At 40.0% G+C, this 27,612-nt stretch overlaps 1 protein-coding gene across 1 annotated transcript in view; it reads left to right on the top strand.

Moving 5' to 3' along the window:
* Positions 1-27,612, top strand: part of acbd6 (acyl-CoA binding domain containing 6) — a 110,484-nt gene that overhangs the window by 33,420 nt on the left and 49,452 nt on the right. The window contains exon 6 of the mRNA XM_062039546.1: positions 663-752. Within this exon, the coding sequence (XP_061895530.1) occupies positions 663-752 (90 nt within the window). The remainder of the gene's footprint in view (positions 1-662; positions 753-27,612) is intronic.

Here is a 27,612-nt window from a genome sequence, read left to right as displayed (position 1 = left end):
ACGTTTTTAACATTGCACATTACTTTGTAGGAGAAAAATGTGAACACATGCGCTTTTCAATGTAGGACTTGTGCTATGTTCTGTGTAATGTATACAACTTTTTTCATTATTCCAAAAACTCTTTGAAAATAAACTTTTCATGCATTTAAGATAAAGTAATCATGAATTTAAGGCATTGCGCTACTGGATTACTTAATACCCTACTACTTAACTATGGTCCTTAGTGATGATGCAAGCAGTAGCCACACATCTGGAGGAGAGTAAGGAAAGTGGGGGCAAGCTTATTGGTATTCTGGCCCGTTTCAGGACATATCCATTCTAACATGCAGCCATGGTGATCAATATGATTTAAGCAGCAGAGTTGGACTTAGAGTTTGTTTTGCCTAATTGCCCCTAACTGAAAAATGAACTTGATCTCAATGTAACAGGAGGGCACCGTGTTCGTGCGTGTGTCAACAAGATATAGAGTCGTGGGGCTGCTGATCTCTACACACTATGTGCACACACTGGCGTTCATACACACGGTTAGATCGATCAAGCTTACAGACTTTAAAATACAACTACAGTCCAAATGAGTGAATATTGTGTATTTTGACTGACTCATGCCTGTTAACTTTCAGAACAATTTGCTGTGTTTAAACGTCTAATTGTGCTTTTTGTAGGGCCGAGCTCTCCTGCACTGGGCCTGCGACAGAGGCCACAAGGAGCTGGTTGCTGTTCTTTTGCAACATAAAGCCGATATCAACAACCAGGTAGGCAGACTTATCAGAATCAGAACCAGGTTTATTGGCCAATTTGACTTGCGAGACTTTGTGCAATGCAAGAAACAAAGTTTACTGTGCAGTTCAAGTTACAGCATCCCTCTAATGTTGGTTTAATTGGTAATTGTGTCTAAATCTAAATGAATGAATGTTAGCTTTAAAAGCTTTGTAGAGCTCTGGACGTCGCATAAATAGTTTTGTTTACACACGTTGGCAGGAGATGCGACAACTAAATTGAATGGTACCAGGCCTTCAAAGTTTACAGCACATTTTAAAGACACACATACTGAACCATACAACACTAAATTAATTGGTTAAACATAACCATTTTGTAAAATGCACCAGGCATGCTTTTTTGTCTATAGACTCAGCCATAATGAAGGACAAAGTTCCACATCTATAGTATCCGGAAATACACAGCTACCTCACTAACCATCTGCTGTCCTACGATCTTTAGTCCATCAGTTATTACCCCTTTTCTTTCTACAAAACCCAAAACCAGTGAAGTTGGCACATTGTGTAAATGGTAAATAAAAACACAATACAATGATTTGCAATCCTTTTCAACCTATATTCAATTGAATACACTGCAAAGACAAATTAGTTAATGTTCGAACTGAGAAACTAAATTGTTTTTTGCAAATAATCTTTAATTTAGGATTTAATTGCAGCAATACATTGCAAAACAGTTGGCACAGTGGCATTTTTACCACTGGTGGCCTTTTTTTTTTTTAACAACACTCAGTTAATGTTTGGGAAATGAGGAGACCAATTATTGAAGCTTTTCAGGTGGCATTTTTTCCCATTCTTGCTTGATGTACAGCTTAAGTTGTTCAACAGTCTGATGTCTCCGTTGTCGTATTTTACGCTTCAAAATGCGCCACACATTTTCAATGGGAGACAGGTCTGGACTACAGGCAGGCCAGTCTAGAACCCAAACTGTTTTACTACGATGCCACGCTGTTGTAACACGTGCAGAATGTGGCTTGGCATTGTCTTGCTGAAATAAGCAGGGGTGTCCATGAAAAAGACGTTTCTTGGATGCAACATATGTTGCTCCAAAACATGTATGTATCTTTCAGTATTAATTGCCTTCACAGATGTGTAAGTTACTCATGCCTTGGGCACTAATACACCCCCATACCATCACAGATGCTGGCTTTTGAACTTTGCGCCTATAACAGTCCGGATTGTTCTTTTCCTCTTTAGTCTGGAGGACACGACGTCCACAGTTTCCAAAAACAATTTGAAATGTGGTCTCGTCAGACCACAGAACACTTTTCCACTTTGCTTCAGTCCATCGTAGATGAGATCAGGCCCAGCGAAGTCGGCAGCGTTTCTGGGTGTTGTTGATAAATGGCTTTGGCTTTGCATAGTAGAGTTTTAACTTGCACTTACAGATATAGCGACGAACTATAGTTACTGACAGTGGTTTTCTGAAGTGTACCTGAGCCCATGTGGTGATATCCTTTAGACCAGGGGTGTCAAAGTCAAATGGACGGAGGGCCAAATAAAAAATTTAGCTACAAGCCGAGGGCCGGACTGTTCGAATGTTCATTGAAAAATTTTTAAATGACGCATATAGTCTAGTGAACCTAATTGAACCTACTGAAAACCTAACAAATATATTCCAATATGATCAGATAAATAAAGCAATATTTTCTTATGGCTCTGTCAGTAATCTTTAATTTTCAACAGACACAAAAGACAAATTTCCTTTATATAAAAATCCCCATAACATGAACATTAAATGAAAGAAACCGGTATTCAAGGCACCATCAGTAGCCTATATTTTCTATTTTAGCAAAAGTGGGCTAAATTTACTTCAAAGAAAAAAACAATAATAGCAATTTTCTATCATCCACTCAACTGAAATATTTTTTAAATATAATTAAATTGAAATACAATAAAATAAAGTGCAAAAATCTATAAATCAAAAACAACACTTTGTTTAAGGAGAAGTAACATGCAGTGAAAACAAATATTAAACTTTAACTTTTAAACTTGAATTGAGTAAAAACTCTAAATATGTGATTGCACAGTAATGTTCACATTAAACCCCCCTCCTCCCTCCGTGGGAGGGAGGCGAGTTGGGTGCCCGAAACCCCCCGCTGGTTTCGGCCCGCCCCTTGGCGCGCGTGGCACGGCGGGCTCCGCGACCCGACGGCTGGCCCTCGTGGCTTGACGGCGGGCGCGTCCCGACGGGCCGCGCGTAGGGGTCAAACGCAGAAGTCTCAGGGCCTCGTGGTGAGGGGGTGGCCTGCGGGTTTCGGCCCGCTTGACCCCCCCGCTCCGCTTGGCGCGCGCGGCACATGACGGGTTCCGCCACCGACGCTCGGGCTGCAGCCCGACGGTGGTGCGGGCCCGGCGGTGACGCGCGGTTTGGGGAAACAAAGCAGAAGTCTCAGGGCCTCGGGGCCGGGTTTCGGCCCGCCCCCTTGGCGCGCGTGGCACGGCGGGCTCCGCGACTGACGGCCGGGCTGCAGCCCTTCGGCCGGCAGGCGCGTCCCGGCGGGCCGCTCGCCCCCTTTCGGAACCTTGGACCGGCATCCGCTTGGTGCGTGTAAAAGATCTGCGGTCTAAAAAAAAAAAAAAAAAAAAAAAAAAAAAGATCTGCGGTCTGCGGGCCGGTTCTAATAATAAATCAAGATCATCCCAAGGGCCGTAAAAAACCTTCTCGCGGGCCGGATATGGCCCGCGGGCCTTGACTCTGACATATGTGCTTTAGACACTGATGTCGGTTTTTGATGCAGACCTGAGAGATCGAAGGTCAATAATATCATCGCTTATATGCAGTGATTTCTCCAGATTCTCTGAACCTTTTGATGATATTACACACCGTAGATAGTGAAATCTCTAAATTCCTTGCAATATCAATCAATCAATCAAAGTTTATTTATAAAGCCCTAAATCACGAGTGTCTCAAAGGGCTGCACAAGCTCAGATCCCACATCAGGGCAAGAAAAAACTCAACCCAATGGGACGACAATGAGAAACCTTGGAGGGGACCGCAGATGTGGGGACCTGGGAATCACTAATAGGCCGGAGTTCTTTGAACGCAGATTTCTTGCCCGGACATATGGTACAATACAATCAGCAAGATAGGCAGGAGCTAGACCCTTTAGTATTTTATACATAAGTAGTAAGACCTTAAAGTCGCATCTTAAGTGCACAGGAAGCCAGTGCAGGTGAGCCAATATAGGGATATACTGTGTATATATGTATATAGGTACAGTATATACAGTATAGGCGTAATATGATCAAACTTTCTTGTTCTTGTCAAAAGTCTTGCAGCCGCATTTTGTACCAACTGTAGTCTTTTAATGGTAGACATAGGGAGACCCGAAAATAATATGTGACAGTAATCAAGACGAGACGTAACGAACGCATGAATAATGATCTCAGCGTCGCAAGTGGACAAAACGGAACTCTAAATGTGTGACTCAAACGAGAGAGTTGGGTCGAAGATAATACCCAAATTCTTCACCGAGTCGCTTTGTGTAATTGTATGGTTGTCAAATGTTAAGGTGGTATTATTAAATAAATGTCGGTGTCTAGCAGGACCGATAATCAGCCTTTCCGTTTTCTTAGCGTTGAGTTGCAAAAAGTTAGCGGATATCCATTGTTTAATTTCATTAAGACACGCCTCCAGCTGACTACAATCCGGTGTGTTGGTCAGCTTAAGGGGCATGTAGAGTTGAGTGTCATCAGCATAACAGTGAAAGCTATCACCGTATTTGCGTATGATGTCACCTAGCGGCAGCATGTAGATACAGAAGAGTGCAGGGCCAAGAACCGAACCCTGTGAAACTCTGCATGTTACCTTAAAGGCCTACTGAAACCCACTACTACCGACCACGCAGTCTGATAGTTTATATATCAATGATGAAATCTTAACATTATAACACATGCCAATACGGCCGGGTTAACTTATAAAGTGACATTTTAAATTTGCCGCTAAACTTCCGGTTCGAAACGCCTCTGAGGATGACGTATGCGTGTGACGTAGCCCGACGAACACGGGTATGCCTTCCACATTGAAGCCGATACGAAAAAGCTCTGTTTTCATTTCATAATTCCACAGTATTCTGGACATCTGTGTTCGTGAATCTGTTTCAATCATGTTCATTGCATTATGGAGAAGGAAGCCGAGCAAGCAAAGAAGAAAGTTGTCGGTGCGAAATGGACGTATTTTTCGAACGTAGTCAGCCACAACAGTACACAGCCGGCGCTTCTTTGTTTACATTCCCGAAAGATGCAGTCAAGATGGAAGAACTCGGATAACAGAGACTCTAACCAGGAGGACTTTTGATTTGGATACACAGACGCCTGTAGAGAACTGGGACAACACAGACTCTTACCAGGATTACTTTGATTTGGATGACAAAGACGCAGACGTGCTACTGTGAGTATGCAGCTTTGGCTTTTTTTTGCGTATGTACGTAACTTTTTTTAAATATATAAGCTTTATGAACCTTGGGTTAGGTGAACGGTCTTTTGGGCTGAGTGATTGTGTGTGTTGATCATGTGTTTGAATTGTATTGGCGTGTTCTATGGAGCTAGGAGCTAGCAGAGGAGCTAGGAGCTAGCATAACACGTACCGTACCGTACGTGCGCGTCACGTACGTAACTTTTTAAAAATATATAAGCTTTATGAACCTTGGGTTAGGTGAACGGTCTTTTGGGCTGAGTGATTGTGTGTGTTGATCGGGTGTTTGAATTGTATTGGCGTGTTCTATGGAGCTAGGAGCTAGCAGAGGAGCTAGGAGCTAGCATAACAAACACGCAGGTGTTATTATGCAGGATTAATTTGTGGCATATTAAATATAAGCCTGGTTGTGTTGTGGCTAATAGAGTATATATATGTCTTGTGTTTATTTACTGTTGTAGTCATTCCCAGCTGAATATCAGGTACCGTGAGTATGCAGCCTTGGCTGCTAAACATTCGATAACTTGACCGTATGTGCGCGTCACGTACGTAACTTTTTAAAAATATATAAGCTTTATGAACCTTGGGTTAGGTAAACGGTCTTTTGGGCTGAGTGATTGTGTGTGTTGATCAGGTGTTTGAATTGTATTGGCGTGTTCTATGGAGCTAGGAGCTAGCAGAGGAGCTAGGAGCTAGCATAACAAACACGCAGGTGTTTTTATGCAGGATTAATTTGTGGCATATTAAATATAAGCCTGGTTGTGTTGTGGCTAATAGAGTATATATATGTCTTGTGTTTATTTACTGTTGTAGTCATTCCCAGCTGAATATCAGGTCACCCCCGGCTCTCACAGCATCTTCCCTATCTGAATAGCTTCAACTCCCCACTAGTCCTTCACTTGCACTTTACTCATCCACAAATCTTTCATCCTCGCTCAAATTAATGGGGAAATTGTCGCTTTCTCGGTCCGAATCTCTCTCACTTCATGCGGCCATCATTGTAAACAATAGGGAACTTTGCGTATATGTTCAACTGACTACGTCACGCTACTTCCGGTAGGTGCAAGCCTTTTTTTTATCAGATACCAAAAGTTGCAATCTTTATCGTCGTTGTTCTATACTAAATCCTTTCAGCAAAAATATGGCAATATCGCGAAATGATCAAGTATGACACATAGAATAGATCTGCTATCCCCGTTTAAATAAAAAAAATTCATTTCAGTAGGCCTTTAACATACTCTGAGGTCACATTGTTATGGGAGACGCACTGTCAGTAAGATAAGAGTTAAACCAAGACAAGACTAAGTCTGACATACCAATACGTGTTTTGATACGCTCTAATAAAATATTATGATCGATGGTATCAAAAGCAGCGCTAAGATCAAGGAGCAGCAACATGGATGACGCATCAGCATCCATCGTTGCAATAGAACAGGGGTGGGCAATTAATTTTTACCGGGGGCCGCATGAGCAACCCGAGCACTGCTGGAGGGCCACACCGACAATATTTCAATTAAATTTTGCTCAAATTATTTTTGATATACCGTAAGATAGATAATAATAATATTTTCATTTAACCTAACTTATCTTTATACAAAAGCAGATGGCTTTTGATGGTTTTATTTTTAACACTTTCTTACACAACACTTCCTGATGTATATTACAATACAAAAATTTCAATTTCTGTCACTTTATCCTGCATCCTCTTTGTTGTGAACGTAGCACGCCTGCAAGGTGATTGGCGAAGAAGGAGGAAGCGTTGCTGTTGCGGAAATGAGGAGTGAGGATTGGTTTTCCTTTTGGAAAGAACGAGATAAGTTGAGCTGTGTTAGTATAGCATGCTCAATAAAAGTTTAAAAAGAGCATCAGACTTGGTGTGCACTTCTTCTGGACGCTACAATTGATGTCAGAAGTGGGATGAAATGCCTCCCAGTTCGCCTTGCCATCAAACCTGGGAGTCTTCATTGAGGGCGGAATTCTTCCATGCCAAACAGCGTGGCTGCACCTGTAAACGCTCTCTCTCTCTCTCTCTCTCTCTCTCTCTCTCTCTCTCTCGCTCTCTGTCTCTCTCTGTCTCTCTCTCTCTCTTTGCGGCGAGCTCCTCACGTGGCACGTACCTCCCGATGACGTAGCACACAAACAGTGCAGTATGCGCAAAGTTTTACTTCTGACAGCAATTGTAGCGTCCAGAAGAAGTGCACACCAAGTCTGACGCTCTTTTTAAACTTTTATTGAGCAAGCTATACTAACACAGCTCAACATATCTCGTTCCTTCCACACGCACGTCTCCTCACTCCTCATTTACACAACTCAAGAAGACAACATCTACTTCAGCAGGTCGTTACACTATATTCTTTAAACACAGCAAGCTGTGTACCACAAATAAGCACACGGCTTTACCTTTACTTGGCAGTTTATGTCTTGTTGAAAACACGCCATTCGTCATCACCTTTTCTCTTTTTAGCGTCTCGGGGATAACCGGGCATCACTTGTCGCTGTGCGCCTTCCCTCACAGGACATACGCACATATAACACTTTTCAAAATAAAAGCAGCACAGTTGTATTGCACGCACGACAAAGATGTTTTTTTAAATTTATTTTGTAATTTGTGATTGCCGCTGCGCGCACGAGCATACGTCCACACGGAAGTAATACAAATAACGCTTTTCAAAACAAAAGCAGCACCATTGTATTGCACACTCGAAATAGATACTTTTTAAAATGTATTTTGTAATTTATGATTGGCCTCACGCGGGCCGGACAGGGACGTACAAAGGGCCGGATGCGGGCCGCAGAATGCCCAGGTCTGCAATAGATCATTTAGTCATTTTTGCGAGGGCTGTCTCCGTAGAGTGATTTGCCCTGATACCAGATTGAAAGGGTTCACAGAGATTGTTTGACGCTAAGTGTTGATTTAGCTGCTGTGCAACAATTTTTTGGAGGATTTTCGAAATTAGTTTACCGGTAGTTTACCATGAGGTCAGGATCAAGTTTAGGTCTTTTGAGCAGAGGATGAATAACCACTTTGTTGAATGCTAGGGGAACAGTGCCAGAGGAAAGTGATACGTTCATAATATTTAGCACTGATGGACCTAATATTACAAACAGTTCCTTGATAAGTTTCCCAGGAAGTGGGTCGAATAAACGTGTTTGTTTTATCCCATTTACACGCCGTAGGAGTTCCTCTGTTATTTCATCAAAAAGAGAGAGGCTATTTTGGAGAGCAATATCCGTCGTATATCCATTCGTATCTGTGTTAATAGAACCCAATTGTAGCTGGGATGCGTTGTCTTTTATCTCCTTTCTAATGAGTTACATTTTCTTATTAAAGAAATAGCTGGTTGAGAAATGTTGTTCTTAAACTGTTCGACAATTTGCTCACGCATTTGTTCACAAAGTGGTGACCCTCACCACGTCCTTGTTTGTGAATGATTGAGCATTTCATGGAGGCTGCTTTTATACCCAATCGTGGCACCAATTAGCCTGTTCACCTGTGGGATGTTCCAAATAAGTGTTTGATGTGCATTCCTCAACTTTCTCAGTCTTTTTTGCCACTTGTGCCAGCTTTTTTGAAACATGTTGCAGGCATCAAATTCCAAAATGAGCTAATATTTGCAAATGTTCCCATGCTGACAGTTTTTGTGCTTTTTGCTGCCGCCTTTTTTAAGGGGAACTGCATTTTTTTTTTCAAATTTTCACTCTCGTTCACAATCATTGTAAAAGACGTGATGGCTTGAATAAACATAAATAAAAGTCAGTTTACAGCGGAGCCAATGAGAGGTCCTCTATTCCGCCCATAAATCGCAATAAAAAACATCCAAAATGAGGCAACAATACTCCATTTTTATTTTGTGACTTATATATTAACCAAGTATTAGTGATGTTGTTATTATAAGCGCTAACGCAGACAAACTATTTATAGCGCCCTTGTGATCACAAGCTTGTGTGCCAATTTTGACATGATCGGCTGATCAGCTACTTCCTTGTTTCCTTGCTCGTCAAACTTTATTGTAAATCATAAATCATGCCTCTCACCTGGATAATAGAAGGAAGAAGACATATTCCGACATATTGGTCCTTTTTGACAGCCAATTTAGACCCGGCATGGCCGAAAACGACACAAAAAGACGCTTCGCAATGATTATGAGTCATTCTTCATCTAAATGGAAATATATGAACACTTTAGCCAGCATCCTAATGACAGCAGACCTTATACAGTAAGTGATGTTGTGTTATGTTTTCAATATGTCTGTAGGGAGCAAGTAACCAGTGATGAAGTTGAAAAAAAACGCTGTGATGCGTTTTTGAAATTAATGCGCCGCATGTGCTTAAAATGAGCAAAATACATAACTGTTATTAAAAATGTGCCTATTACTACATTACATATATACTTACTTCATGTATATAAAACCTTAATGGAGGTGTTTTGATGTTTTCTTTACAATAGTAAGCAGACTTTTGATCAAATTTTTTTACTCTTTAGAATGCATTGAAAGAAAAATACTTCCGTTGTCATGTCTTCCATGAAGATTGTGAAGGACAGGCAAAATTCCCAAAAAAGTGCCGTTCTCCTTTAAGAAAATGTAGCATAAAGGTGTGTCTCTCGATAGGTACGTATAAAGGCGTAGGCTGCTGGTGTAACTTTGTTTTCGTTCTGTGTTGGTTGTGCCGAAAATAACGTACCAGCATATTGTCCGTTTATAGCCAGTGAGGACGACTGTAACACACGGTATAGTGGAGCCTTTGCGATTAAACAATTGTGACATTTTTTATCACTGTTATAAGTAAAACCAGTTAATCGTTGCAACCATTGTCTCGTGCTGGCTCCTTTGTAAACCACTCCGCTGTGTCTCATTTGCCTGGTGCTGCTGTGAAGTAGTCCCTATGATTACCGTAATAACCCGTATGGCACTCAAGCGTGCAGATTCCAACTATTGGAATAATTTCTATAATTCAAGACTTACGTTGATTTGAAAACGGTACAGCACATCCTCTTGCCAGATGCAGTTTGGATGTTAATGGTAGACAGATATAAATGTCCGACAGGCCGGTGTTATGTCAAAATGCGCTACCCATAAAACAAAATAACAATTAAAATTAATTACTTTGTGTAAAATTCTCGTGTACACTTAGTCACTCGCTCTACAAGCAGTTAATTACGTTTAATTATAATTCTTTCATTGTGTATTTAGGCGAGTAAGCATGTAGACACTTAAGCGTGAGGAAGTTCACATTGTATATTAACAGACAGTAAGCAAAGCACGTACTGTAGTTCACATTGACACAAAAAATGGTAGCATACATTTTCGTTTTCATCACCCTCGTTTAAACAGGAATAGCAACTGGTATCTTTTTTCAACGAAGAAGCTCATTTGACAGAACACCGGATTGAAAATCTTAACAGACCGTATTATACACAGGTCTGCTGTAATGTGTAGCTGCATAAACTGCCTTTGCAATTGCTTTGCAAGACCCCTGTCACACGACACCTAATTGGCTGCTTATGAGACACAATCTATGGCTTCTGTCTTAATTTACCAGAAGTGCATCTTGGGTTTAGAAGCGCTAAATATGTGTGCACTGAATGTTTATACATTGAATTTATATCATCTGAATTTTGAAACACTGTATTTTGACCAACTGAATTTTTAAAACACACATTTTTCTCCACATGTCATGATCCGTGGTCCGGATCATGTTTTGTTTAGTTATGCTGTTAGTTTTGGACTTCCTTAGTTCCTGGTTTCACTTCCTGGTTTTGTTTTGTTTCCATGGTTACCCATCAGTTTCACCTGTTCCACGTTTGGACTCACACACACCTGTCACCAATCATGTCACTGTTATTTAAGCCTACCTTTGTTCATCACTCGTTCTGCCTCCATTGTCTTTATGTCACACCGGTTCATGTCTCTTTCTGACCAAGTAAGTTTCCTAGTCCATGCCATAGCTTCTGCTAAGTAGCAGCTTCATTTGTGTTTTAGGCACGCTTGCCTTTTTTGTTGTATTTTTGTGTTTGTGGTAGTGAGTGATTTATGTTAAATAAATCCAAGCCTACCTTCACGCTGTTGTCCGGAGCCGTCTTTGCACTGGAAGAACAACCGCGCAGCGAGCTGCGACCCCCCCATGTGACAGAATGTGCTGAGTCCATACTTGCCAGAGTATATCGTCTCGCTACGTACCTCCAGCCTTGTCCACAGCCTTGAACCAAGTTTGATAAGTATTGTCTCGCTTTATTTATTGATTTCTTTGTTCCCTCTGTGAGAATGATTTTCTTTTGCTAAAGTTTTTCGGTCAAGTCTTTTTGTGTCAATTTTCATAATGCCCTGTCTTCCTTTTTTCCTCCTTTTGGAGCGCTTTTAGTTTACAGGCTTCTCAACACTTTATAACATACTTTCTGTTTATAGCTTCTCGACTTCTTTGCATGAGTGATTTACCTTTTTGTAGATAATCATAGATTGTTGGTTTTTTTGCTATTAGACTCATGTAGAACATTTGCTATTGCCTTTTTCCTCCTTATGGAGTGATTTTCTGTTTATTGCCTTATGCCCTATGCTACATATCCAGTGTTTCCCATAAACTGCCAAGATACCTGTGGCGGTGGGGGCGTGACTATGGGCGTGGTCACCATTACATAATCGAGTAATTTGCATAATTTATTACAATGATATGATTTTCTCTAAAAAGGCTAAAAAATGTATACTTACTAATTAATAATAACAGTTTTGTTTTAAACGTCCATCCATCCATCCATCCATCCATCCATTTTACAATATAATTACAACACTTTATGTACATATTTATATACAGATTTGAACAATAAGTTATTCACTGAAATAGATTTATTAATTGTGGTTCTTACAAAAAATATATCTTATAAAAATATAAAAGCTAAAATGTCTCTTAAAGCTCTGCCCCTTTAATTAGTGCATACTAAATAATTTAACTTTAGCCTACTACTGCAACCATATTATTTACCAGCAACATAAAGTGAAACAGAGGCAGAGGTGTCCTACCACAGTCAGTAACAAATAAACAGAAAACAGTAGTGGTGGTAGATAGACACAGAGCTTCATCAAACATCTGATCCACTGAACAAAGAGCTCCAAAAATCTTGATCCTACACTTCTCTTTTGTAAAGTAAATCTGAACAGCCGATATGGGCATCTACATCAACTATATGATTTGCCTGAAAAGCTGGACAAGACAAAAAAATAAATAAAAAAAAAATAAATACATTTTTGTGGCGGCCTTAATTCTTTCGTGGCGGGCCGCCACAAATAAATGAATGTGTGGGAAACACTGATATCCTTTTGTTGCTCGAATATACCATAGATAGATTTTGTAGCTACTTTGTTTTAATCACTCTGTCCAAGAGATAGCAAAGAAAACTATCTAAATAAAGTCTGAGTCAATTGTTACTCTTCTGCACCTGAGTCCTCATTTTCGCACAGACTTAACAGTACACTCTGGCCAGTATGGACTCAGCACATTCTGTCACATGGGGGGGTCGCAGCTCGCTGCGCGGTTGTTCTTCCAGTGCAAAGACGGCTCCGGACGACAGCCTGAAGGTAGGCTTGGATTTATTTAACATAAATCACTCACTACCACAAACAAAAATACAACAAAAAAGGCAAGCGTGCCTAAAACACAAGTGAAGCTGCTACTTAGCAGAAGCTATGGCATGGACTAGGAAACTTACTTGGTCAGAAAGAGACATGAACCGGTGTGAAATAAAGATAATGCAGGCAGAACGAGTGATGAACAAAGGTAGGCTTAAATAACAGTGACATGATTGGTGACAGGTGTGTGTGAGTCTAAACGTGGAACAGGTGAAACTAATGGGTAACCATGGAAACAAAACAAAACCAGGAAGTGACACCAGGAACTAAAGAAGTCCAAAACTAACAGCATAACTAAACAAAACATGATCCGGACCACGGATCATGACACCACATTGTGTATTTTTTGAAATACAAAACACAAAAACCATTGAAGTTGGCACATTGTGTAAATCGTAAATAAAAAATAGAATACAATGATTTGCAAATCCTTTTCAACTTATATTCAATTGAATAGACTGCAAAGACAAGATATTTAATGTTCAAACTGAGAAACTACTTTTTTTTTTGCAAATAATCATTAACTTAGAATTTATTGACAGCAACACATTGCAAAAAAGTTGGCACAGGGGCATTTTTACATGGCCTTTCCTTTTAACAACACTCAGTAAACGTTTGGGAACTGAGGACACCAATTTTTGAAGCTTTTCAGGTGGAATTCTTTCCCATTCTTGCTTGATGTACAGCTTAAGTTGTTCAACGATCCGGGGTTTCCATTGTCGTACTCTACTCTTCATAATGCGCCACACATTTTCAATGGGAGATAGGTCTGGACTACAGGCAGGCCAGTCTCGTACCCGCACTCTTTTACTACGAAGCCCCGCTGTTGTAACACGTGCAGAATGTGGTTTGGCATTGTCTTGCTGAAATAAGCAGGGGCGTCCATGAAAAAGACGTTGCTTGGATGGCAACATACGTTGCTCCATAACCTGTATGTACCTTTCAGCATTAATGGTGCCTAGATGCGTAAGTTACCCATGCCTTGGGCACTAATACACAGATGCTGGCTCTTGAACTTTGTGCCTATAACAGTCCGGATGGTTATTTTCTTCTTTGGTCCGGAGGACACAACATCCACAGTTTCCAAAAACAATTTGAAATGTGGACTCGTCAGACCTCAAGACACTTTTGTACTTTGCATCAGTCCATCATAGATGAGCTTGGGCCCAGCGAAGCCGGCTGCGTTTCTGGGTGTTGTTGATAAATGGCTTTCGCTTTACATAGTAGAGTTTTAACTTGCACTTACAGATGTAGCGATGAACTGTAGTTACTGACAGTGGTTTTCTGAAGTGTTCCTGAGCCCATGTGATGATATCCTTTACACAGTGATGTCAGTTTTTGATGCAGTACCGCCTGAGGGATCGAAGGTCACGGGCATTCAATGTTGGTTTTCGGCCTTGCTGCTTACGTGCAGTGATTTCTCCAGATTCTCTGAACATTTTGAGGATATTACGGACTGTAGATTGTGAAATCCCTGAATTCATTGCAATAGCTTGTTGAGAAATGTTGTTCTTAAACTGTTTGACAATTTCTTAACGCATTTGTTCACAAAGTGGTGCTCCTCGCCCCATCCTTGTTTGTGAATGACTGAGCATTTCATGGAAGCTGCTTTTATACCCAATCATGGCACCCACCTGGTCCCAATTTGCCTGTTCACCTGTGAGATGTTCGAAATAAGTGTTTGATGAGCATTCCTCAACTTTGTCAGTCTTTTTTGCCACGTGTGCCAGCTTTTTTGAAACATGTTGCAGGCATCAAATTCCAAATGAGCTAACATTTGCAAAAACCTTCAAACTGGTAAACTTTGTTATTTTACCAGTTTGAAGGTTAAGTATCTTGTCTTTGCAGTCTATTCAATTGAATATAGGTTGAAAATAATTTGCAAATCATTGTATTTTGTTTTTATTTATGATTTACACAACATGCCAACTTCACTGGTTTTGGGTTTTGTAGAAAATGAATGGATGGATGGAAATTGTCAGCGTAATATGATGTACAAAAAAATATATATAAACGCAGAAAAATTATGTTGCATAAATTCAGTGTCAAAAAAACGTTGGTAATAAAGACACAATTTTAACCTTCATATAAACATCATATCGTACAGCTCTATAAATAGTATTATGTTTAAAGGGGTCATATTATGATTTTTTTTCTACATCCAGTGTTTCCAATAAACTGCCAAGATACCTGTGGCGGTGGGGGCGTGGCTATGGGCGTGGTCACCATGACATCATCGAGTAATTTGCATAATTTACTACAATTATATGATTTTCTCTAAAGGCTCAAAAAATGTATACTTACTAATTAATAATAACAGTTTTGTTTTAAACGTCCATCCATCCATCCATCCATCCATCCATCCATCCATTTTACAATATAATTACAACACTTTATGTACATATTTATATACAGATTTGAACAATAAGTTATTCACTGAAATATATTTATTAATTGTGGTTCTTACAAAAAATATATCTTATAAAATATAAAAGTTAAAATGTCTCTTAAAGCTCTGCCCCTTTAATTAGTGCATACTAAATAATTTAAATTTAGCCTACTACTACAACCATATTATTTACCAGCAACATAAAGTGAAACAGAGGCAGAGGTGTCCTGCCGCAGTCCGTAACAAATAAACAGAAAACAATAGTGGTCAAATACAAATAAGGCAACAAGAGAAGTATTCTACACTTCTCTTTTGTAAAGTAAATCTGAACAGCCTATATGGGCATCTACATCAACTATATGATTTGCCTGAGAAGCTAGACAGGACAAAAAAAAAAAAAAAAAAAAATCTTTGTGGCGGACGTAATTCTTTCGTGGCGGGCCGCCACAAATAAATGAATGTGTGGGAAACACTGACATCTAAAACACTTACTTTTGGTTAACATACAGTAACCTGTAATGTTGGTTCTTTGGTCAAAATTTTACACAGATTATGTTTTACAGACCGCTTTCAAGGTGCTTTCTGGCAGTCTCTTCAGAATGCGCTATTATGTGGGCGGGTCTTATTTACGTGACTCCACTTCGACTGTGTCTTCTCCTCGCCATCTTTGTTGTAGTTTTTAATCGCTTCCATAGCAATTCTACTGACAGATATGCGTTGGAACTATACGCTACTTCGTATTAGAAATGGCAACAGCCGAGGATACTCTACATGTCCATGCTCGACCCAATCTGCCCCACAAGAGAATAGAAAAAAATAATTGCTTATTGACTAAACCACGGACTACAATAGCGGACGCACACAGGGCATTCTTGGTACATTTACGCCATATATAAGTAATTCAGTGATATTTTCCCCAACCTGTGACGTCATAAGTTGTGCAAATTCCAAATGGCTCATTTGGAGGAAGTATGAACAAAGGCAAAAATTGTTTTATAAATATCCACAGTTTGATTTAAATGTTTTGGAACTAATGCAGATCCCAAATACACAACAGCAAGTACCATTAGGTTTTATATACACTACCGATCAAAAGTTTGGGGTCACATTGAAATGTCCTTATTTTTGAAGGAAAAGCACTGTACTTTTCAATGAAGATAACTTTAAACTAGTCTTAACTTTAAAGAAATACACTCTATACATTGCTAATGTGGTAAATGACTATTCTAGCTGCAAATGTCTGGTTTTTGGTGCAATATCTACATAGGTGTATAGAGGCCCATTTCCAGCAACTATCACTCCAGTGTTCTAATGGTACAATGTGTTTGCTCATTGGCTCAGAAGGCTAATTGATGATTAGAAAACCCTTGTGCAATCATGTTCACACATCTGAAAACAGTTTAGCTCGTTACAGAAGCTACAAAACGGACCTTCCTTTGAGCAGATTGAGTTTCTGGAGCATCACATTTGTGGGGTCAATTAAACGCTCAAAATGGCCAGAAAAAGAGAACTTTCATCTGAAACTTGACAGTCTATTCTTGTTCTTAGAAATGAAGGCTATTCCACAAAATTGTTTGGGTGACCCCAAACTTTTGAACGGTAGTGTAATAGGGCCCCTTTAATATAAGGCAGTGATTGCAAGGTATGCATCCTGCATCTCGAGCGCATTCAAATCTGAAAGGATGCGGTAAACTCGCTACCCATGCTGCAATGTACAGAGACAACCTGGATGAAAACCAACGCTTCCAATCCCACCAGATGGAGCTTGAAAGGTGCTGCAAAGGTGAATGGGCAAAGAGGAATGGACAAAACTGCCCAAAGATAGGCGTTTCAAGCTTGTGTACTTTCCGGATGCACTGTATCTCCTATATTAGAAAACGTCTCGCAAAATACATGTTCTTGCTTCTGGATCATTCCAGATGCACCATCACAGCACCGCAGCACCTCCCAGAGCGCACTGTCAGCGTACTAAAAGTGGGTTCAGTCGACTAGACCGCGCTTCAATGTAGTCTAGAATAGGTAGTCCATATTGTATGTGTGTGCTGCATGTCATCATGACTAAACAGCACAGGTTTGACCATATGATGCCACAAACTAGGCATCATTCTGTAACTTAAGGGTTCCTGATACGAATCCAGCTTCCGGAATCCTAGTCACTGCCATTGCGTCCTTGGGCATGGAACTTGACCCACCTTGCTCGCATGTATGAATGTGAAGGGATTTTTGGTGGTGGTCATAGAGGCCTTAAGCGCAAATTGGCAGCCACAATTCTGTCAGTCTACCCCAGGGTAGCTGTGACTACAGATGTAGCTTTCCAGCATCACTGTCTGACTGTGGAGCAAATAATGATAGGTTCTCAGTTCTCACCATAAAGTGCTTTGAGTGTCCAGAAAAGCGCTCTATAAATCTAATGCATTATTATTATTTAAATTTTGAGGGAAATGAGTCTCCATGGTGACAACCGATACTAGGTGCAAACATTTAAAGGCCTACTGAAATGAATTTTTTTTATTTAAACGGGGATAGCAGATCCATTCTATGTGTCATACTTGATCATTTCGCGATATTGCCATATTTTTGCTGAAAGGATTTAGTATAGAACAATGACGATAAAGTTTGCAACTTTTGGTCTCTGATAAAAAAAAGCGTTGCCCCTACCGGAAGTAGCGTGACGTAGTCAGTTGTTCACCTCCTCATATTTTCCTATTGTTTTCAACTCAGCTAGAGCGATTCGGACCGAGAAAGCGACGATTACCCCATTAATTTGAGCGAGGATGAAAGATTCGTGGATGAGGAACGTTAGAGTGACGGACTAGAATGCAGTGAAAGACATATCTTTTTTCGCTCTGACCGTAACTTAGGTACAAGCTGGCTCATTGGATTCCACACTCTCCTTTTTCTATTGTGGATCACGGATTTGTATTTTGAACCACCTCGGATACTATATCCTCTTGAAAATGAGAGTCGAGAACGCGAAATGGACATTCACAGTGACTTTTATCTCCACGACAATACATCGGCGAAGCTCTTTAGCTACTGAGCTAACGTGATAGCATCTGGCTCAAATGCAGATAGAAACAAAATAAATACATCCTTGACTGGAAGGATAGACAGAAGATCAACAATACTATTAAACCATGTACATGTAACTACATGGTTAATAATTCTCAGCCCGGCAAAGCTTAACAATGCTGTTGCTAACGACGCTGAAGCTAACTTAGCAACTTAGCAACCGGACCTCACAGAGCTGTGATAAAAACATTAGCGCTCCACGTACGCCTGCCAGCCCTCATCTGCTCATCAACACCCGTGCTCACCTGCGTTCCAGCGATCGACGGCGCGACGAAGGACTTCACCCGATCACAGATGCGGTTGGCGGCTAGCATTGGCTAGCGCGTCTGCTATCCAAGTAAGTCCTCCTTGTTGTGTTGCTACAGCCAGCCGCTAATACACCGATCCCACCTACAACTTTCTTCTTTGCAATCTCCATTGTTCATTAAACAAATTGCAAAAGATTCACCAACACAGATGTCCAGAATACTGTGGAATTATGAAATGAAAACAGAGCTTTTTGTATTGGCTTCAATGGGCTACCGATACTCCTGTTTCACTGGCTACGTCACGCGCATAAGTCATCATCCAAAGGCGTTTTCAACCGGAAGTTTAGCGGGAAATTTAAAATTGCACTTTATAAGTTAACCCGGCCGTATTGGCATGTGTTGCAATGTTAGGATTTCATCATTGATATATTAACTATCAGACTGTGTGGTCGGTAGTAGTGGGTTTCAGTAGGCCTTTAATTTAAATTGGGTGGTGTGCACCACTTTTGCACTTGTTACCAAATTTTACATGCAGTCTTATTAGACCACGTGCTACACGATCACTAATAGTACACGTAATTTTATTGTTTGCGCGCACTATTTAGCACATATTTAGCACATATTTAGATTTTGGATCAGGCCTTTGGGGTTTTGTGCAATTTTTTTGCGATGTGGTGGGCAAGTTCGTATGTACAATGCTGCATTATTTGTTAAAAGGGGCATGTAATAATCTTTTTTTTACATTTAAAACACTTCATGGTGGTCTACATAACATTCTTTCTCACTTTTTAAACTTCGCGTTTTGAGAGGCTGAGTTTTTAGATGCAAATGAACCTCTCCTCACCATGCCCCCAGACGCCGATGAGCCTTCACCCCCGCCCGCCAGAAATGTTTTATTTTTATTTTTTACTCTACGAGCGCTTGTACAATACGAGAGACATTGTGAACGTAATAACGTATGATATAATTTACTCATCCATTGCCAAACACAGTAGGCGCTGATCCAATTTAAAGTATTTTTTAAGAAAATCATTCTTTTTTTTGCCGGAGGACGGTGATGCTATTCTCTTGCAGTAGAAGGCTAAGCTCGCTACACAACAAATCAAGCTAACATTTTTAACGTACCATTCACACATTTCTAAGCTACTGTTATTACTTACCGTTTCATTGTCTCCTCCATTGCCATAAATAATAGTCACCAAGCCTGCAATGGAGAATCTATCTTTTTGTGAAGGTTTGTGGTTGAAGTAGGGCTCATTCAATTCAATTCAATTCAATTATTTATTTATTTCGTACTTGGATGTGTACATTTCAACAACATTTCAACAATCTCACATACCTTACTGCATTCAATACACAGCCATGTCGAAAAGGAACAGGATGAAGAAAATCTTATATTTCCTGCCCCTTCGCACAAAAGAAACATTTTCTTGGTATTTCTTTGCCGGTAGTGCATTAGAACATCCAATGCAACAAATCAATACAAAACAATATATCACATATGCACACACAGGCACCCACACCCACACGCACCCACCCACCAGGGGCGTAGACTCTAGAGTAGTAAAAAAGGCTACAGGACATGTATGACCCAGTTGACAAGAAAAGTTATTGTTGCCTAAAAACTACAAGTTTGTACCCCTACCCAGTGCACACACTCATAGAAATTAATAGAACAAACAATCAATGAAAAGAATAAACAAGCAAGATAAGTTGAACAAAAAATAAATAAACAAAACAAAAACTGAAAAAATAAGGCAATCACTCAAACCAAACAAACTGAAAAAGAACAAGGCAATCATCCAAACCAAACAAACTGAAAAAGAATAAGGTAATCATTCAAACCAAACAAAACTGAATAGAACAAGGCTATCATAACAAGGTATCATTCAAACCAAACAAAGCTAAGACACTCAGAGCAACTTCTTCACAGATGAAGGCACATTGCCACAAATCATAAAAGTTCAAAGTAAGGCACTTTTTACTTCAGATGAGGCTTTGAGTTTGTGTAGTGACTTGCGCTGGTTAAACAAACAGAGCATTTTCCTTCTTTGGGTTTCATCGTTGACACGATGTTGTAGCACAGCTGGTTTTACATACATTTAAATTGGTTGACTCACAGAATAATGTTTGGGTAAATGTCTACCATATTTGGTTAATCCGCAAAACGTTCTATAATATAATGCCAAACCAACTTTTTTTTGCCTGATACCTGATAGAATTTGTTTATGTGTAATTTGGATCTGCATAAGTCCCAAAATTGTGAAATCAAACCTTGGAGGCATTGCAGAGATATTTATATAACGATCTTGCCTTCCGTCATACTTCTTTGTTTGGAATTGCTCCTTTTGTGACGTTTTTGCCATATGTGATGTCAGCGGATTATTCATACATAGTAGATTTTGACCCAAACATCCTAGTGTGACTCAGCCAATTTAAAGGCCTACTGAAATTATTTTTTTTAATTTAAATGGGGATAGCAGATCCATTCTATGTGTCATACTTGATCATTTCGCGATATTGCCATATTTTTGCTGAAAGGATTTAGTAGAGAACAACGACGATAAAGTTCGCAACTTTTGGTCGCTGATAAAAAAAAGCCTTTCCCCTAGGAAGTAGCGTGACGTCACAAGCTGGAGTGCTGCTCACATTTCCCTATTGTTTACACCAGCAGTGAGAGAGATTCGGACCGAGAAAGCGACGATTACCCCATTAATTTGAGCGAGGATGAAAGATTCGTGGATGAGGAAAGTGAGAGTGAAGGACTATAGTGCAGTGCAGGACGTATCTTTTTTCGCTCTGACCGTAATTTAGGTACAAGGGTTCATTGGATTCCACACTTTCTCTTTTTTCTATTGTGGATCACGGATTTGTATTTTAAAGACACCTCGGATACTATATCCTCTTGAAAATGAGAGTCGAGAACGCGAAATGGACATTCACAGTGACTTTTATCTTCACGACAATACATCGGCAAAACACTTTAGCTACGGAGCTAATGTGATAGCATCGGGCTCAAATGCAGATACAAACAAAAGAAATAAACCCCTGACTGGAAGGATAGACAGAAAATCAACAATACTATTAAACCATGGACCTGTAAATACACGGTTAATGCTTTCCAGCTTGGCGAAGATTAACAATGCTGTTGCTAACGACACCATTGAAGCTAACTTAGCAACGGGACCTCACAGAGCTATGATAAAAACATTAGCGCTACACCTACGCCAGCCAGCCCTCATCTGCTCATCAACACCCGTGCTCACCTGCGTTCCAGCGATCGACGGAAGGACGAAGGACTTCACCCGATCATCCGTGCGGTCAGCGGCTAGCGTCGGCTTGCGCGTCTGCTATCCAAGTCAAAGTCCTCCTTGTTGTGTTGCTACAGCCAGCCGCTAATACACCGATCCCACCTACAACTTTCTTCTTTGCAGTCTTCATTGTTCATTAAACAAATTGCAAAAGATTCACCAACACAGATGTCCAGAATACTGTGGAATTTTGAGATGAAAACAGAGCTTTTTTGTATTGGATTCAAAGGTGTACCAATACTTCCGTTTATCTAGTGACGTCACTCGCATCCGTCATCATACAAAGACGTTTTCAACCGGAAGTTTAGCGGGAAATTTAAAATTGCACTTTATAAGTTAACCCGGCCATATTGGCATGTGTTGCAATGTTAAGATTTCCTCATTGATATATAAACTATCAGACTGCGTGGTCGGTAGTAGTGGGTTTCAGTAGTATGTAAAACCATCTGTGCTACAACATCATGTCGACGATGAAACCCAAAGAAGGAAAATGCTCTGTTTGTTTGCTTTAACCAGCCTAAGTCACTATACTTGCTTTCAGTCTCATCTGAAGTAAAAAGTGTCTTACTTTTAACTTTTATGATATGTGGGAATGTGCCTTCCACTGTGAGGAAGTCGCTTCGACTTTGTGCAAAGATTAGCCCGGCTTCAACCACAGACCTTCACAAAAGGATTGATTTTCCCAAAAAAAACTACTTTTATTGACGGGCTCAATGACTACTAGGGTTGGGTATCGTTTGAATTCGAACGATTCCGATTCCGATTCCGGTTCCTGACGATCCTCGATTCCGATTCTTTTAAGAGGCAGGGTCAAAAAAAAGTTTAGGATATTTTAAATGAGCTAGCTAACCTACAGTCTTTCTGAATGAAATAGTCTGACATTCTCCATCAATTTTAATTCTATTAACTTTTTATGAACTTTACTATAAATTCCTCACAGGGCTGTTTTCAACTAGAATATAAATATCAAATCTATTAACTTGAATATAAATATTATAAATTATGAATACATTTTCCCAGGGGTACACTTTCCTCAAGAGAGCTTTATTTTTTGAAAACCTCAAGAAAACACATTTACACACACAAGTGTATGATGCTGCAGGTACTTAAAAATGTTACCGTGCTCCCACTGGTGGGCTAACCTGGTGCAGAAAAGCAAATAAACAATAAGAAACAACTTGCAAAACCCAGTCCAGATTAGCAGCAGGTACAGTATAAAATCAGAGACAGTTCTTGTTTAGGAAAATGACCATATCCGCCTTCTCAGGCAGGATGCGTGAGCGTTCTGGACAGATAGTGTCTCCTGCTGTGGAAAATACACGTTCGCTGGGTGTGGAAGAAGCTTGAACGCATAAATAGGAGAAAGCGAGATATGACAGCAAAGGATAAGTCTTTTGTTGGTTCCACCGGACCACCAGCATGCAGCAGGGTCGTCAGACATAAGTATCGGTGGAACGTCCTGGTACATCTGCAGCTCTCTCTCCACTCGTTTCTTGATGGACATGGAGCTCTGTTATTTCGCGGTTATTTCATTTTTTTTGGTAAAGTAAAGCCACACTTTCGACCGCCGACGCCCGCTATCCATGCTTGAGCTTGACTGACTCGCTCGGCTCTGCTAACACTTCCGGCGGTGGGCGCTTCTTCGTTGGTGTTCAGCGGCTTCTTCTTCCGGTTCGGCGGACATATTTTTTTCCGGTCGGCGGACTAAATTGGCGTGACAGCATCGAAAATAGGAATCGAAATTTAAACTTTTGAACGATTCCGGGAGAATCGGAAAGTTAGTCCCGGTTCCAATCGATACTCGATACTCGATACCCAACCCTAATGACTACTATCTATGGCAGTGGAGGGGAAAATGAAACGGTAAGTAATAACTGTAGGTGTGAATAATACGTTAGCAATGTTAATTTGTTGTGTTGCTCGCTTATTAGCCTTCCAATGTGAGACAAGCATCACCCACCGATCCCACCTACAACTTTCTTCTTTGCAATCTCCATTGTTCATTAAACAAATTGCAAAAGATTCACCAACACAGATGTCCAGAATACTGTGGAATTATGAAATGAAAACAGAGCTTTTTGTATTGGCTTCAATGGGCTACCGATACTCCTGTTTCACTGGCTACGTCACACGCATACGTCATCATCCAAAGGCGTTTTCAACCGGAAGTTTAGCTGGAAATTTAAAATTGCACTTTATAAGTTAACCCGGCCGTATTGGCATGTGTTGCAATGTTAAGATTTCATCATTGATATATAAACTATCAGACTGCGTGGTCGGTAGTAGTGGGTTTCAGTAGGCCTTTAAGTTATATCCGGTCATGTTTAGGATCCCTATTGCCCATCTCTACCCTTTCTCTCTCCAACGTCTGCCAGAAGGTCACCTTTAATTCACTTTGAGCCACAGACAAATCCTCCAGAGCTTCATCACAAAGAGTCTGACGGTCGCTAGCCTCCCCAAGGTTTAGCAACATCCAGGAGGCTTTAGCTGGGAGTAGTAAGCTGGCTCAGCTGCACATTGGAGAAATTAGTTCTGTGTCTGCGCAGAATGCACGACACCGCACCAGGTTGCACACCGAGGCTTTAACTGTAAGGCCGAATCAATTGGAAGTAATCAGGCAAATTGTTTATGTTGCACAAGCCACATAATCAGGACATTTCACAAATGACTTTCTCTGTGTGGTCATACATGGACCTTTTGTTTTCCATGACGTGGGGAGGAGGGGAGGATTTGTTCAGAATGGTTCATAAAGACTTAACTGTGGGCTAACTACAATCATTTTACTGATGATGTAGAACAATATCTAGATAAAAGCAGTTGATGGGTGGATTATGGGCTTCCGTTCTGGTTTTCTGGTTTCACTCTAATATAAATTGTGGACAATGTGCTAATTTTACTATACTTGCTATGAAAAGAGAAGGCGGTTGTTGCTGATGATAGAAACATTTAAAAATCAAATAATCACTCTGCAAAAACACAACACTTATGAGAAAACCGCTGTATACAGAATGTATGTTGTATATGCTGTAGTTTAATAATAATAATACCTGGGATTTATATAGCGTTTTTCTAAGTACCCAAAGTCGCTTTACATGTTTTCTCTGAACCCATCATTCATTCACACCTGGTGGTGGTAAGCTACTTTCGTAGCCAAAGCTGCCCTGGGGTAGACTGACGGAAGCGTGGCTGCAATTTGCGCCTACGGCCCCTCCGACCACCACCTATCATTCATCATTCATTTCACTGGTGTGAGTGGCACCGGGGGAAAAAGGGTGAAGTGTCCTGCCCAAGGACACAACGGCAGCAATTTTTTTTTTAAGGCTGTAAATCCTGAAAACCGTTTTCAAGCATCCATGTTTTCTGTTATGATTCACATAACATCAATTTATCAGATTTAAAATCCACCCAACAGTTTTTGTGTGGCACACACAGATCATGTTTGTATTTAAAACACTAATTTCTAAAAGTGGAACTGCACTTTTTTTGGAATTTTGCCTATCGTTCTCAATCATTATGAAAGATACAACGACGGATGGATTTTTTTAATGCATTCTAACTATTAAATAAATGCGATCAGAATTCTTCTTTTAGAGCCCCTAAAAAAACATCCAAACACCTCCATCAGTGTTTTATATACAGGATGTAAGTATATCTGTAATTTAGTAATGGGCACATTTATAATAACATTTAATATTTACCTATTTTGATCATTTTAAGCATGGCGGCGCATTGATATAAAAAACGCATCACGTTTGCTTTATTTTTTTTATTCATCACTAATGTCTTCATGAGAGCCAACTCACATAATACGACATCACTTACTGTACAAGGTCTGCCGTCATTAAGATGTCGATAACTAGCATTTTCATATATTCCCATTTAGATGAAAAATATCTCATAATCCTCGCGAAGAAACGGGGTGGTGTTTTTCGTGTCGTTCTCGCCAGTTCCATGTCCTAAATGGCTGTCAAAGTGTCCCAACTTGTCGGATTATATCCTCAGCCATGTACTTTTCAGGTGAGAGGCATGAATTATGATTTACAATCAATCAATCAAACTTTATTTATAAAGCGCTTTTCATACATAAAAGAAATGCAACGCAAAGTGCTTTACAAAGTTAAAAACAATACCCCGGTGACCCATATCCCCAATTATCACATACATACGCACGGACACAGATACCACACACAAACACACACACACAACATACACACATATGCAACTATATGGACAAATGTTTGCATGGCTGAGTACAGAGGAGACATGTGAGTAAATAAACTCTCAGGGAGCAGGGAAGCGAGGAAACAGCCGACCACTCAATGATGTAGACATAGGGACGCACGGAAGTGATCACATCGCCGCTACAAATAGTTTGTCTGCGTTAGCGCTTATAATAACATCTTGGTTAATATTCAAGTCACGAAATGTAAATGTAGTATTGTTGGCGCTTTTTGGATGGTTATTTATCGGATTTGATGAGCGGAATAGAGGCTCTCCCATTGGCTCCGCTGTAAGCAGATTTTATTTATGTTTATTTATTAATTAAATGCATTAAAAAAATAAATAATCCGTCGTCATGTACACTACCGTTCAAAAGTTTGGGGTCACATTGAAATGTCCTTATTTTTGAAGGAAAAGCACTGTACTTTTCAATGAAGATAACTTTAAACTAGTCTTAACTTTAAAGAAATACACTCTATACATTGCTAATGTGGTAAATGACTATTCTAGCTGCAAATGTCTGGTTTTTGGTGCAATATCTACATAGTTGTATAGAGGCCCATTTCCAGCAACTATCACTCCAGTGTTCTAATGGTACAATGTGTTTGCTCATTGGCTCAGAAGGCTAATTGATGATTAGAAAACCCTTGTGCAATCATGTTCACACATCTGAAAACAGTTTAACTCGTTACAGAAGCTACAAAACGGACCTTCCTTTGAGCAGATTGAGTTTCTGGAGCATCACATTTGTGGGGTCAATTAAACGCTCAAAATGGCCAGAAAAAGAGAACTTTCATCTGAAACTTGACAGTCTATTCTTGTTCTTAGAAATGAAGGCTATTCCACAAAATTGTTTGGGTGACCCCAAACTTTTGAACGTTAGTGTATTTCATAATGATTGTGAACGATATGCAAAATTCCCCCAAAAAGTGCAGTTCACCTTTAAGATCCAATTATGAACTAAAAGTCCTAACTCTTTTTAGAATTTGGATTCACTATTTTCCTATTCAGTTTTGTGTTGGAATGCATGACAAAATACACATACACACTTTGACACACTGTGGTTGTTTATAGCCCCTTTTTAGATGAGTTAGTTTTGGTTTAATTAGCCACTTTCCTTTACTGTTGTAATTGTATAAATGTGCTCAAAAACATTGATATAAGAGATTAGAGAGTCAACTATAGGAATAAACGCCAACAAAGATTTGATTTGGCAAATAAGGATTCTCAAGTACAACGCCAATGACTATGGTGGATTTATGAGCCAATCAGAACACAGATTAAACTCATAAACAAAACATTTTGATACATGATGAGTTATTAGAGAGACATGCAAGAAATCAGACAAGAAGCGTTATTGGTATCAGATTTATGAGGTGGTTGAGGAAAAAATATAGTTGACTAAATCATAACACTCTGTCACAATGCCAAATAATCTCATTATTTAAAGCGTGTAGAACGATGCCTTTCCCATTAGAACTTGACCCTTTTTGTTGTTTTCTTTTTAATCAGAGAAGAGTTAATGAGAATCTGTCCTTCGTGGCCAAAGTATGTGGCAGCAG

Source organism: Entelurus aequoreus, linkage group LG27 (assembly GCF_033978785.1).
Source record: "Entelurus aequoreus isolate RoL-2023_Sb linkage group LG27, RoL_Eaeq_v1.1, whole genome shotgun sequence".
NCBI lineage: Eukaryota > Metazoa > Chordata > Actinopteri > Syngnathiformes > Syngnathidae > Entelurus > Entelurus aequoreus.
Note: the sequence above shows the minus strand (reverse complement) of the source record. Positions and strands in the feature narration are given on the sequence as shown.